We start from the raw sequence: 15,119 nt of genomic DNA, 5'->3' as shown, positions 1-15,119 counted from the left end.
TATTCTGGAACTACCACAAAACAGGATTCCCTCCTGCATGCCAATCCAAGCAATGCTGCTTTGGTAAATGCATAGGAAGGAGACCATATCCCAGCACTGCGTATGTACAGGATGAAAAACACATCTGAGGCAGGCAGTGGTGGCCACCTCACCTCAGACTGAGTGAGCCTTGACACGACTATTTCTTGACACGACCATGTAGACACAGTCCTCTTACTGACAGCACTGCCCAGTGAACTGATGTCAAAAAACAAGAACTTGGTTTGTCCTTTTATTTGATCCAAGTAGAACCCAAGTATTTTTTGACACAGAGCATGTGGGGAAGGGCCTCACTGCAACAGGGCATCTAGAGGCAGAAAGAATGTTGGCAAGAGAACAACTGAATGAGCACGTGGCACCACCTTAATGTTCTAAAACATGGTATAAAGTGGCTCAGTAGCCGAAGAAACCTCCTTGCATGCTCTGTGCCAAAAAGACTTGGGTTCTACTTGGATCAAATAAAAGGACAAATCAAGCTGAAGTTGCTACAACCAGGACAGCCCCACTCCTCATAGTGGTTCCAACTGAGCTTTCATAAGCTTCCTCAGGACCACATTAATTTCTCACAGTGGAATTCCTAAAGTATCAAAGCCTGAAGGAATCTGATAATAGTCTACCTTCAACCAGTCCACAATAGGACAAAATAGATGCAGTATGGACAGACCCAGGCAGGTGATAGTTGTCAAGCACTTTTATGCAGGGCTCCCCTTTGGGCTTGAGTACACCACACTGCCAGCCTTTTCCACTTAGAATTGTAGGGAACATTTTCAGAAGTGTCCAGGGGCCTATATCCCACCGAAAATCAATGGGACTTAAAGCACCGGTGCTTCTGAAAATTTTACCCATAAGTCCTTCTGATAACTGACTTCTCAGAGATTAAGAGGGCACAAGCCACCTGCTCAAGTATCCCACACCTACAGATGTTTATCCTGAAGGAGCCAAACACTAAGGGACAGGGCTTCCGGGTTGGGATAGAGAAAAGTGTCCTGGTTCTCAAGGATAATCGGAGGCCAGACTACTACCCTGATTGGGTCAGCATTGACCATTTGCTACAGTACTGAGAAACACACAGAAACAGAAAAATTTTGTTTAAAATTCACTGAACCTCAGTGTCTCTTAAGATTTGTCAAGACCTTGGCTACCAGAGACACTAGTGGAAAGTCCACAGAGGAGTCTCCTTCCACAATGCTAGTATGATCTTTACTCTGTGCCACGGGATGAAGACTGGTAGCTCCTTGTTCAAGTGAGTAGGAAGAGATTGGCTTCTGGTGTCCATCAATTGGAAGATCTAGTCTGCCACTTCTTGATCCCGAAAGCTAACATGGATCAGGTGCAGTCCACCTAGTCTTATTCACTTCCCTGCCAGGTACCTGGCTATAAGGAATCTTTTGTGGGATGCAGGAGGCTTACATATCCATATAGGTTCCAGTGCCTCTTTGCTGGTTTATGTAAGATAAGGAGACCTAATTATCTGTTTGAACAGAACCACACTTCTTAGGTCTCCAAAGGTCCTTGATGCAGACAGGACCATCCTCGTCTCCAGAACATTTATATGCCACTACCGTTCCTGGAGGGACGAATTCCCATGGTGTGAAGTCCACATCCATGAATTCTTCTGTTACATACATCTGTGGTCACAATATGAACAGGTGGTGTTTGGAAGTCCACTCCTAATTATGGATAGTCCCTACACTGTGACAAGGGCAGAAAGTCCTGGGGGGGAGAAGAGGGGGAGAAGAGAGGAGGTCACCCATTACCAGGATGAAGCAAGAGTCTCTGTGATACTAGAATGTATAGAGGGGGAAATTTAAACTCAGGAAGGCCTGGTGTGACACTACTGGAAGGGAATCTGGCTCACGCTTTACCCAGGTATCTACCCTTACAATTTAAAAACAAACCCCAAAGTTCTACAGGAGTTCTCCCAGTCTTGCATGAAGGCGCTAAGACCCAGAAGTGAGAATCCTACACGTATGTTATCTTTAGAATGGATGTTTTGGGTTATTAGAGCCATTCAATTTGCAATAGTTTAAATCTTAACAATAATGCTTCCCCAGTCACCAGCATGCCAGTTTTCTTGACCTTCTGAGAAGGGTCCTCGGGCAGCTGTTTTAGTATCAAACATCATTGTTTTCTTTTCTCCTTAGTCTGAATTGCCTTAGAGGAACTGTTTTTGGATTGTGCATTCAGCCAACCCAAACAACTTTCTTCCCATGTATCAAACAAGGGAGAGACCTAAAAAGCAACGATTACTTCCCCTCAGAACCTGTGCCAAAGGCAAGCTCTTCAGGACTAGTGTGTGCTATGCAGTTTCTTGGGCCCTAGCAAGGAGAGCATATTCCAATGATAAAAGAGAAATCAGCAAGCTTCAGCTTTTCATCAGCCCCCAACCACTGGCTGGCAAAGGATTGTTACTGCCCTCTAACACTCCCAGACGTGATGCAAAGTTCTGCTCTGAAAAATTACATTGAGCACTGTCTCCGCAGCCCAAGGCCAGCCTGCCTGAGCCACAGAATGTACTACTCTCGGTTCATAACCACATCTGCTCATAGGGGACACTTTATCCTCCATTTGCAGCTTCAGTAAATATACTAATTCAGTAATTCAAGTCCATGCCAGGAACTGCCTCAACTTCCACACATTTGAACTCCTCAATTGGTCCCACTATCAAAGGGACTTTAAAAGCAATAAGACCAAAAGTATTCGGGAAACCTGGATACAAGCTCCTCCAGCACCCCGGTCCCCAACTCCTTAGATCACATTCCTGTAGAGATCTTATGCATCAGTTATCACATGAAATTAAAAACCCTAATCATACACGGTTGACATGGACTGAGACATTCATCTGCATGCTATTACTCATAAGATTCTTCCAAGTGACCTTTTATTTCCTAGAAGTCCTAGTGTCAGAGCTCTGGGAGCCTTTGGAGGGTTTGGCATGATACTGAATCACTTACTTTTTTAGATGGGCATTTAAATTGTTTCAGTACTCAAATCAGTTTCCAGTTACACAACATTGCAGCATAGCATCTGCATCATGGTGCAAGAGCTTCAAATGCAACAGGAACTCTCCCATCAAGTTAGAAGAAGTCCATAGCACCAGCCAGATACCAGCCAGAAAGTGGGAACTGAGCAAATGAAAGAATAAAATAGGCAGACAAGGCCAGAAGAGACACCACATTAGCAAAAGGTAAATCCTGCTAAAAAACAGGAAGCTGAAATCCTCCATACTACTCCTGGCAGAATTTGTAGAACTTGCCTCAGCTTCAAGAGGCTCAGCCTTCCAAAGCCACAAACAACAACAACAAAAATCAAAGAGAATAATTGTCTTTGGAGCAGAGTTTATGAGTTTGACATTTTAAAAAAATGCTGCTATTGTTCTTGAGTCAACTAAAGACAGAAGGAATCACTGAATGTAGATTGCAGCAAGTGGAAGCAAACTACAGAAACTTTTTAATCCTTACAAATATTTATGAAGTTCTTTCTAGCTAGAGCAAGACAGCAGGAGCAGGCGTGAAACCCCTCTCTTTAAACAAGACCTAGTCAATGGTTTGAAAATGCCACGTTAGCCTGTACTTGAGGGCTCCAGGCTTTGCCAAAGCGTTGAGAGGAAATCAGCAGTTTGTTCAAGAAAGAACCCCAATTGTCAGAACACATGGAACTGCCAGAGCAGTCACACCAGTGGTCGATCTAGTCCAGCCCCCACCTCTGGCAGTAGCAAATACTTCAATGCAAGTCCCCATAATGGGCACATACAGTAGCAGGTCCATAGGGAAGTTTATTCCCAGCCTCAGGGAGGAGTTAGTGGTTGCTTTATATTCTGAAGCAAGAAGTTACATTCCCTTTTTTATCCTGGTCTATCTATGACTCAATGCAATTTAATCAGACATGAACAGAATGTAAGAGAGTGGGGAGCACAATAAAAATACATATAATTTCTAGAAATCTCCAAGCATCTTTTGACAATGTCCAAAAGTAGTAGCTGTCCATCCTTCTTCAGCTGGCTGTTGGAAGTGTCCCTGGAAACAAGCCCTTTCCCTTCTACATGCCTCATTGCTCACCTGGTTTGTGTAAAATGGCTGAGAAGTTCCCACAGTGTCTGGCCAGAGCGAAAGGTGTCCTGTAACCGGGACCCACTGTCCAACTGCAATGCAATCTGAACCTAGAGAGGAAAAGCCACTGAATTAGATTAAGGACAGGGAGGAAATTCAATTTCTTGACAATTTTTTTTTAAAGGTACTTCATCTCTAGGACCTCCTATCCAAGCAGGGTGACCAGACGGCAAGTGTGAAAAATTGGGACAGGGGGTGGGGAGGTAATAGGAGCCTATATAAGAAAAAGACCCAAAAATCAGGACTGTCCCTATAAAATCGGGACATCTGGTCACCCTATATCCAAGGCTGAATCAAGCATCTTACAAACATTAAGGAATTAAACTTCACAAGCCCCAGGAGGTACACGTCAATATCATTTCCAATTTACAGTTAGTGAGAAAAAAGGAGTGGCAAGATGACTTGCCCAAGATCATATAGAGTGAGTCAATGGCAGAGCTGTGACTAGAATCTTGGAGTCCTGACTTCTAGTCCTGTGTTTTATTTATGTTCCTGACTGGCAGCCATCAGGATCATTCTGAACTTCAAAACATGAATTCCAAAGAAGTGACTTAAGAATACAGTGATACCATCTCAGAGTCTGTTTTGGTTCCAGGTTCTCTCCCCAGAAACAAGACAGTAATGTACAGTTTGTAACTCCCACCCCAAATGTTAATACTGGGGGAAGTGAGGGGGAAAGAATGCCTAAAATAGCTATCCCTATGAGCAGAAATGAGTTATGAATGATACTGAGATTCTATGAAGAGGTGGCCACAAGGATGGAATTCTCGATGTTTGCAACGCTCCCACAAGAGCAGCAGAAAGCAGTCTTAAGATGCATGGAGGCTGGGGCACACTTAAGGGTTGTTTTAAAAGCGAATTTTTAGAAACTGTAGTGTGAATAGAAACATTTAACTGTTTTTAAATCCCATGTAAATATATTTTATTGGGGATTGTTGGGATTTAAACCTTTTCCGGCATTGCTGGAAACCTAATACAACCATATGATTTTAGTTAATAATATCCTCCAAGTGAAACTAACCACTCTGCTTTCAGTCCTCCAGCCAACAGAACACAGTTTTGATTCTTTCCATTTGAACAGTCTCAGATGAGTCCATTCTTTTAATGTGACACTGACGTGACCTGACCTGTACAATGTCCCCAGGCTGCACAGATACAGTGCATGGTGCTGTCAGATATTTATTCAGGGGCACACAAGCTAAATTTCCACACACTCATGCATGGGCAGACACAATAAAACTTGACTGATCATCATGGTCCAAATCCTCCTCTCCTATAGTGAAAGCCTTAAGAGGAGATCATTTGCAAAGGAACTCCACTAGAAAATCCTTGAGAAGAATCCCCTACATCTTCCCATTGAGGGGCACAGTTTGCTTCCTGGAAAAGCTGCCCCAAAACCTGGCTGATTCTAGAGCTATTCATGCAAAGGCTCTGCTGTTCCCCTCCAGCAATGGTGGCTCCCAGCAGCGCCCTGGGTTCCTGCGAGTATAATTCTAATGGAGCCACGTTGGGAGCGATTCCTTCTAGCCATGGCTTCCTCTAGGTCCCTTGGGATGCATTAAATCTTATGATTTTTGTTAATAACTTCTGAAGTCCCTCCTGCCCCTGCCCACTTAACCCTGCACTACGCAGACGCTGGACTGCACAGGATCCAGGGAAAAGAGTACCACAGAGGCACCCAAACCCCAATCACAGAGGGCTGAGATCTATCTGTGGAGGACCCCCAACAGGCAGATTTCAGCGGGCTGATTTGGGGTAATGACTGTGAGCCAGGACACAGAAAGATTTCCAAAGCCAAAAAGATAGCATTCCTATAGTTTGTTTTATGGGAAGACAGTTTCTAAGCACAGGTCTGGAAGGATAATTATTTATAATAAACAATATTTTGTCTCTAGTGCCTCTTCTCTGAGGTTCTCAAAGTGCTTTATAAAGAAGAGGTCAATATTACCATCCTCATTTTACAGATAGACAAACTCAGGCCCAGAGATGTTAAGTGATTTGCCCAAAGCCTCACAGACAGTAGGTAGCAGAACGAGAATTAGAACCCAAATCTCCAGACTCCTAGTTCTCTGCACTATACCTGCACCAAAGTATAACATCCAGATTAACTCAGAAGACACACTACCGCGTTCCCAGATATCTATTCAATCCACAACTAAACAAACAAGGCTGCATTTTCAAACAGTCTTGGAAATCAAGAGCCTTCTGTACAGGTGGCAACCTCCACAACCTTCTGGTGCGGGCACAGACTGAGCATCAGTTTGGGGAATGGGCTTCCCTCAGGCACAAAAAACAGCAATAGAGCACATCCATACTTGGGACCACGGAAGTACAACACACATCACTTCAATCCACTCTTCTAGCACTGGACTGGGTTCCCTAGGGAGGTGGTGGAATCTCCTTCCTTAGAGGTTTTTAAGTTCAGGCTTGACGAAGCCCTCGCTGGGATGATTTAGCTGGGAATTGATCCTGCTTTGAGCAGGGGGTTGGACTAGATGACCTCCTGAGGTCCCTTCCAACCCTGATATTCTATGATTCTTATTCAAGTCCTTGAAGGCCTGACCAGCCATGACCAAAGTGAAAGAAAGCCCTAAGTCCAGAAGAAAGACTATATGTGTAACGTGCAACTACTTAAAGCGTCCCAACTAGCTAACTATAGGACACTACAAATTAAGGATGTTTGGGTCAAAACCTCAAGAAATTGCTCTGGACACAGAAATAAGGTCATTAACACCTGCAGAGGGCTATAGAAAGGAAGGAGCAAAGGCAGTTGTGGCTGCATAGCCCTTTTATAATTTCTGTTCAGAACATTCAGTGCATGAGGGGTGACCATGCAACTCCAACAGGCATTGCTTTATAAAAAGCTCTTCACACCTATGAGACATCTCCAACAAGTATGACTATGCAGAGGCCAACTTGAAATTCCTGATAATTCCAAGGGAAAAATCTAAGAGGAAAAACAGTTTTTCCATCACAGAGCAGCCCAAGCTATTTCCACATTTAATGCTTCTTCCTACTGGACCTTGCTCACTATCCCCCAAAATCTGATACATCTTTATAGCAGTATTCTATGAACTCACTCCTGCTGAATTAAAGTAGCTTATGATCACTGGTTCCAAGCTTCCCTTTTGTTCAGTTCCCCCCTACCAGTAAATAGCAGATTGAGACAGGAAGAGGGGTTGGTTGCCTCTGGTTGTAGTCACCACTTTTTGGATGGCAAGTGGCCTTCTAACATAGGAAGCTCGTTGATGATGCACCTTTTTGGCTGCATTGCTACCGAGAAACCCCCATAGGGCAGTATCCCATGATTTCTAGTGAACCATAGTTTTCACCAGCCCCATAAAACCAAAATTACCCAAGGATTCAGAGAACGGGAACAACCTCAAAAGGTCATGAACACAGAACATCAACAAATGCTTTCTTCCTATATATCTAGGTTTTGATATGGACCTTCCACCATAGTGCCTGAACAGCATGACTGAGACAGAGACAAGAGAATCAAGCCAAATACTTTAGCATATTTTCCTTTTCAAAAGAGGGTTAAAAAAAGGAGACACTATGAAGTGTAGCAATCTACAACAAATTCCTTTGTGGAGTATGTTTGCTATCTACCTCAGGTCCTGCCCTTGTAGTACTGCTAAGAAACAGGAACCTTTCTGCACAGAAGAAACAGTGAGCATTATCGGCCACTACATGGTAGCTAAGTAGTTTCATCCCATCACTAACACAGTCTCCTATTTTCTTCTTTGCCAGAGACCAGCCTTAGATTATCCTCAGCTACAGATGTGTGCTGACAGCTGACATCACCATGCTACAAGAATCCTGCCCAGAAATTCAAACTGGCAATTACATCAGTTTTTGGGCAACAGTTCAAAGCCAAAAAATGTCACGAAAGTCATATTCAGTCAATTAAAAACTCTTTTAAAAAAATCCCAGGCTGCATATAAAATACTACAGAGAACAATGTCAATTAGTTGCTAAGTTTACAAATGTGCATAAAAGATGGATGGTTGTATCACTAAGTTAGCTCTTTGTAATAGTGCCTTCCTTCCCCATCCATATCACAAAGGAATCTGGAGGGCACTGTTCTGCAGATATGTTCTAGGGAGGTCAAGGGTCCTTACAAACAAATGCTGATGATAAATCCCAGACCAATTACCAATCTACTTCCCAGACATCCAATTTGCTGAACAAATCAGTGATTTATCAAATCCAGGATCCAGTCTCTAGAATTGACTACCCCAGTGCCAAATGTGTCAGGGGAAACCACATCTCCTCAAGTTCACAAACCTCCACATCAGCCCCAGCCACCTATACCATGGGGCCCACAAAGTGGGAATTCATCCCCAAGCCTGTGGAAATCAGCCCACGCCATTAAGCACAAGATTGGATTGCCTCCATTTCAGCACATAATTACTAATGTCGATTCTGCTCATGAATTTATCCAGTTTTCTTGGCCAACTATGTATTGTACAATGTATTTTCTTGTACTGGTTTTATACCATTAAATTCCATACCTTGTTGTTCTTGCATTATGGGATGGCAACTCAGATTACCTTCCATACTTCAAGATCTTAAAAACAAGAGTCTTTAGAATAGTAACTGTCTTTTTTTAATTACTTGTCTGTACAATGCCCAGCCCCAAAAAGCCCTGATCTCTCTAGCCTGTACTATAATATTATAAATAAGTAATATCTTAAATCTCCTCTAGCCCAGTGTTTCTTAAACTGGGGTCCACTGTCCCTGGGGGTCCCCAAGGGTACTCCAGGGGATCCATGGCCCCGCTGATCAACTCCTCCCCCTATCTCCTGAAGGTTACTGAAGCCAAACCGGGAGATTTTGGGTGCTAGAAGTTCGGCAGCATAGCAGGGTTAAGGCAGGCTCCCTGCCTGCCCTGGCTCTCTGCTGCTCCCGGAAGCAGCCCACTCATCCCTGCAGCCCCTGGAGGGGGGAGGGGGCAAGTGGGTCTCTGCAAGCTGCCCCCACCCTGAGCGCCAACTCTGCAGTTCCTATTGGCCGGGAACTGCGACCAATGGGAGCTGTGGGGGCAGTGCCTGCAGGCAGGGGCAGCACGCGGAGACCCACGCGCCCCCCCTGCCTAGGAGTCACTGCCAGAGAGATGTGCTGGTCACTTTCAGGAGCCACCTTAGGTAAGCGCCGCCTGGCCGGAGCCCACACTCCTTCCCAAAGCCTGCACCCCTTCTCGCACCCACCCCCCGACCCCAGCCTGGTGAAAGTGAGTGACACAGGGAGGGGGGATGGAGTGAGCAGGAGGAGGGTTTGGGGGTCCCCAACAATTTTAAATCAAAATGGGGCTCTTCAGTCTGCTCAAGTGTGAGAACCGCTGCTCTAGCTCATTTCTTTTCCAGGGGAAGTCCTAGTGGTCATAACTTCTTTCAAATGTAACCCCTTCCCCTTGGCCCCTAAAACTTAATTGCCCTTCATTTCAACCTCAACTTTTTCTTTAAGACAAGGCAACTTAAACAGGATATATACTCCAGGTGAGGTCTTCACTCCACAGACCTTCCAACTGCACCCAAGAGAGGGCAAGTAGGTGCCTTTACAGCAGTTTGTAGTTAAAAATTACAGCATATGGTGTCCACCTGGATCTATTAAATGGTAAGTCATATGAGGCCAGACGACCACAAACTTCCTTCTTCCACAAAGTGAAATGTAAAGTCACTGAAGCAATGCATAAAATGGGGGGGGGGGGTCATGCAGAGAAGTGTGGATGTATGATAACATCCCCAAGTCCAACACAGCCGGCTAGACCAAAGGCTCACAAATTTTTTCACAATGTGGACCACAAGCCTATACAGACAATCACTCATGGATATCTGCCTTCCATTATCAGGCCTCACCTGCCTTTCTGTTTGAATCATATAACATTACTGCAACTTCAACAAATGCCTATGCAGAAATATAACATTAGGGATAGTAATCTTCCAACACAATTTAGCATCATGTGTTCTGTCACAAAGTTTGAGAACCTCTGTGTTACACAAAATATTCATAGTGATCACAGTGACAATTTATATTTCCAGACTCCACTTAAGCAAGATCACACACTATCCATTTCTAATAATAAAAAACAGGATAATTCCCATAAATCACTATTTATTGTTTTAAATAATTTACTGCAAATAAGCATTTAGCTGCTACAGCAGCAATACTTTACAAATCTTTAATATAAACATAAAGAGAATAAAAGTGGCCACGGGAGTTATTCTGGCATTTTAAAAATTAGGGCTGTCCCTTAATTGCGGTTAACTCACACGATTAATTGTGATTTTTTTTTAGTTAATTGCAGTTTTAATCACAGTTAAACAATACCAATTGAAATGTATTAAATATTTTGGATGTTTTTCTACATTTTCAAATATATCGATTTTAATTTCAACACAGAATATAAGGTGTACAGTGTTATAAATATCTGCACTGTAAAAATTAAAATAGTATTTTTCAATTAACTTAATACAAGTACTGTAGTGCAATCTCTTTATCATAAAAGTTGAACTTACAAATGTAGAATTATGCACAAAAAAACTGCATTCAAAAATAAAACAACGTCAAACTTTAGAGCCTACAAGTCCACTCAGTCCTACTTCCCGTTCAGCCAATCACTCAGACAAACAAGTTTGTTTACATGTCCAGGAGATAATGCTGCCCACTTCTTGTTTACAATGTCACCTGAAAGTGAGAACAGGCGTCCACACAGCACTGTTGTAGCTGGTGTTGCAAGCTATTTACCTGCCAGACGTGCTAAAGATTCATATAACCCTTCATGCTTCAAACACCATTCCAGAGGACATGCATTCATGCTGATGATGGGTTCTGCTCAATAACCATCCAAAGCAGTGCAGACCAACGCATGTTCATTTTCATCATCTGAGTCAGATGCCACCAGCAGAAGTCTGATTTTCTTTTTTGGTGGTTTGAGTTCTGTAGTTTCTGCATAGAAATGTTTCTCTTTTAAGACTTCTGAAAGCATGCTTCATATCTCATCCCTCTCAGATTTTGGAAGGCACTTCAGATTCTTAAACCTTGGGTCGAGTGCTGTAGCAATCTTTAGAATCTCACATTAACACCTTCTTTGCATTGTGTCAAATCTGCAGTGAAAGTGTTCTTAAAACAAACCACATGCTGGGTCATCATCCAAGACTGCTATAACATGAAATATATGGCAGAATGCAAGTAAAATACAGAGCAGGAGACAAATAGCCCCTGTTCTCCCCCAAGGAGTTCAATCACAAATATAATTAACACATTGTTTTTTTAACGAGCGTCATCATCAGCATGAAGCATGTCCTCTGGAATAGTGGCCAAAGCATGAAGGGGCATACGAATGTTTAGCATATCTGACACGTAAATATCTTGCAACGCCAGCTACAACAGTGCCATGCAAATGCCTGTTCTCACTTTCGGGTGACGTAAACAAGAAGCGGGCAGCATTGTCTCCTGCATATGTAAATAAACTTGTTTGTCTGAGCGACTGACTGAACAAGAAGTAGGACTGAGTGGACTTGTAGGCTCTAAAGTTTGATTGTTTTATTTTTGAAAAATAAATCAATTTAAAAAATATAAAGTGAGCACTGTACACTTTGTATGGTGTTGAAATTGAAATCAATATATTTGAAAAAGTGGAAAACAGCCAAAAATATGTAAGTATTCTATTACTGTTTAACAGCACATTTTTGTAATCACACGATTAATTGCAATCAATTTTCGTAATTGCTTGACAGCCCTACAAATTATATAAACAGGGGCTATTTGACCCACTGATGAACACAACCACCTTTGAGATAAAATTCGCAAGTTGTCTGAGTGCACAGTAAAACAACACTAAAAAACAACACAATAAAAAGTGAAAGAGAATCCTGTAACAATTTGAGATTGCAGGCGGAATTTAGGGCGGCAGAATATAATTCCTGAAACAAAAATTAGGTCAGGAAAATGGCCTCAATTTCTGGACAAAATGAATCTTTTAATGATTATAGGTGATCAGAACCTTAGTTTTATATCTCACCTAAAAAATCCTTCCCCCCAACAGCATGTCCTACCATAAGGCTGGGACACTGGTTTAACACTGATTGTAAATGGGAAGTGTCAACTATTGAATCACCAACACTACCTCCTGCAGCACTTGAGCATTCTTGGGTGGTTTCCAATCCAAGTAGTGGCCAAACCTGACCATGCTCATTAGTTGTATGCAGTGTTGTTGTAGCCATGTTGGTCCCAGGATATTAAGAGACAAAGTGGGGGAGGTAGTATCTTTTATGGGACCAAATTCTGTTGGTGAGAGAGACAAGTTTTTGAGCTTACACAGTGCAACCGGGTTCAAAAAAGAACTAGATACATTCATGAAGGATATGTCCATCAATGGACATTTGCCAGGATGGGCAGGGATGCAAAACCATGCTCTGAAGTGTCCCTAGCCACTGTTTGCCAGAGGCTGGGAATGGACAACAGGAGATGGATCACTTGATGATTCCCTGTTCTATTCATTCTCTCTGAAGCACCTGGCACTGGCCACTGCGGGAGACAGGCTAGATCAAATCCAGTATGGCTGCAAACTAAATAAACTTAGGTCATGTTGTGAAATTGACATACTCTGTTTTCAGTTCCCACTCTGTTACGAGAGATTGGCACCACCTCCAGCTTGGCATTGTTGGGCAATTTGGCAAATCTCCACTGCAGAGAAAGATCTAGCACAGACCTCTGAAACCTGCAAAAGAAAAGCCCAAGAAGGAGATCAGGTAAAACCACATGCTGCCCCTCAGTTCTCTACAGAGATTTCTAGCCATACACTGTCTGGAGCAGGAAAAGAACTCTGTACTGCTCCACATGTTGATGAAGTGCCATGGGTTGGAGTCTATGGTGAAAAGCTGTAATTTTAGTAAGCGAACCCACCAAAAATAATTCAGCATACTGAAAATGTGCAGACTGGCCATGGAGGTCATAGACAAGGGGTCGGCAACCTTTCAGAAGTGGTATGCCAAGTCTTAATTTATTCACTCTAATTTAAGGTTTCGCATGCCAGTAATACATTTTAACATTTTTAGAAAATCTTTTCTATAAGTCTATAATATAATATATAAGTAAACTATTGTTGTATGTAAAGTAAATAAGGTTTTTAAAATGTTAAAGACACTTAAAATGCAGAGCCCCCCGGACCAGTGGCCAGGACCTGGGCAGTGTGAGTGCCACTGAAAATCAGCACATGTGCCACAGGTTGCATACCCCTGTCATAGACTTTGCAAGGACTCAAGGTTCTCATCTCTTCTCCCAAGACTATAAGGAAGAGGTAGAATACAAGTGAATAGACCAGGCAACACATGGGGTAGAAAGTAATAGGAATGGTGGAATTACCACCTGTATGGAGATCTGGAGGTGGGAGCCTGGGGGTTCAGAATATAAACATCCATTTTGAAGTTTTTGAACAAAGCAGTACATCAGCCCTATAAGCATCTTTACAGCAGGGTAGAGCCTGAAACACATTGTGTATGTGCTCCCTTAACACCAGCTTGGATAAACTAACAAAACATAAAAGCACCCAAGGCAAGTTTGCCTGCTGTTCCAGGGCCTCCTCCCTCCCAATCTCAAAGCTCAGCCATGCACCTTCTGATGTGTGATTCAGGGTTGGAGCCCACCGAGAGAAGGTTCTAGGCTTTCCCTGTGGAGCTGCCACCTCTCCCGTCAGCATAGCAACTGACTGGCACATCACCCGCTAGCTCACTGTTGACATCACTGGTATAGTGAATGGAATAAATAGACTCTAGCCCCTATCTTTGGAGGGGGGGCCATTTCAATCCCATTGCACAGCAGTGACACTCAAGTCTCCCATCCACAACATTCAGTGGGAGTCCGCAAGCAGCTCTGAGGCCTGCCCAGGCAATAAGAGGATGTGTCCAAACCAGCCAAGACTCACTTCAAATCATACTCGTTGGCATTGAAGTTCTGCATCCCACAAACTTCCTCTAGAATCTGCAGAGAACAGAAGGGAGGTTAGCAGGGGCTGGGCGCTACAGAGCCCTTATCTGGGCTGGGCACTGCAGACCCGCCCCTGTTACTCCAGTTGGCTGGGCCCTAGAGCCACAGGCGGGCCCAGGAGCTCGCAGCGCAGCCGGGCGCCGCAAGGGAGAGCCCGGGGCTGCCCGTGGCGGGGGGGGGACTGCCCGTGGCGGGGGGGCTGCTCACAGCGGGTTTCCTTCCACGGGCCGATCTCAGGGGGTCTCTCCCCCACCTCGCCACTCACAGGGCGTGTCTCCCCCAGGCCCGCCCGCCCCGGCCAGGACCAACCTGGAGCAGAGTGGTGCCGGGGCCCACCCGCACCGTGACCCGCCGCCCATTCGGGGCCAGCACCGAGACCGCGAAGCCCCCCCCGCCGGCGGCCGCCGCCATCTTCCCTTTGCCACGCCCCCTCGACCCAGACCGCGCCGTGATGGGCGGGGCCTGTGGACGGACCGCCCCCGTGCTTGGAGCCCCGCGAGTCTTGGCGCCAACGCCCGGCTCCGTGGCCCCTCCCTCACCGCGGTGCATGAGCTGACGCCAACATTCACAGCACAGTACGCATGCGCTAAGCCCCTCCCCCTCAACTCCTCCTCCCTGCAGGCTTGGTGCGCCCCGCTGCTCCTGNGGGGGGGGGCGGGTGGGGGCTCACAGCGGGTTTCCTTCCAGGGGCCGATCTCAGGGGGTCTCTGCCCCACCTCGCCACTCACAGGGCGTGTCTCCCCCAGGCCCGCCCGCCCCGGCCAGGACCAACCTGGAGCAGAGTGGTGCCGGGGCCCACCCGCACCGTGACCCGCCGCCCATTCGGGGCCAGCACCGAGACCGCGAAGCCCCCCCCGCCAGCTGCCGCCGCCATCTTCCCTCTGCCAGGCCCGCCCTCTCAGCGCCAGTGCCACGCCCCCTCGAGCCAGACCGCGCCGTGATGGGCGGGGCCTGTGGACGGACCGCCCCCGCGCTTGGAGC

General features: G+C 45.2%; 1 protein-coding gene across 4 annotated transcripts in view; it reads right to left on the bottom strand.

Moving 5' to 3' along the window:
* ASPSCR1 (ASPSCR1 tether for SLC2A4, UBX domain containing) overlaps positions 1 to 14,942 on the bottom strand; it is a 43,229-nt gene extending 28,287 nt beyond the window's left edge. For 2 of the 4 annotated variants that reach the window (XM_034789660.1, XM_034789662.1), the window contains exons 1-4: positions 14,448 to 14,589; positions 14,077 to 14,132; positions 12,759 to 12,873; positions 4,098 to 4,198 (exon numbers count right to left, since the gene is read on the bottom strand). In XM_034789660.1, coding sequence (XP_034645551.1) covers positions 4,098 to 4,198; positions 12,759 to 12,873; positions 14,077 to 14,132; positions 14,448 to 14,549 — 374 coding nt within the window. In that variant the 5' untranslated portion in view covers positions 14,550 to 14,589. Of the gene's footprint in view, positions 1 to 4,097; positions 4,199 to 12,758; positions 12,874 to 14,076; positions 14,133 to 14,447; positions 14,590 to 14,910 lie in introns of those variants that run through there. The other 2 variants (XM_034789664.1, XM_034789663.1) reach the window with 2 other exon arrangements.
* Positions 14,943 to 15,119: the final 177 nt, after the last annotated feature.

This window comes from Trachemys scripta, chromosome 14 (assembly GCF_013100865.1).
Source record: "Trachemys scripta elegans isolate TJP31775 chromosome 14, CAS_Tse_1.0, whole genome shotgun sequence".
In the NCBI taxonomy this organism is placed as follows: Eukaryota; Metazoa; Chordata; order Testudines; family Emydidae; genus Trachemys; species Trachemys scripta.
The sequence above is the reverse complement of the archived record's forward strand: the minus strand, read 5'-3'. Positions and strand labels throughout refer to the sequence as shown.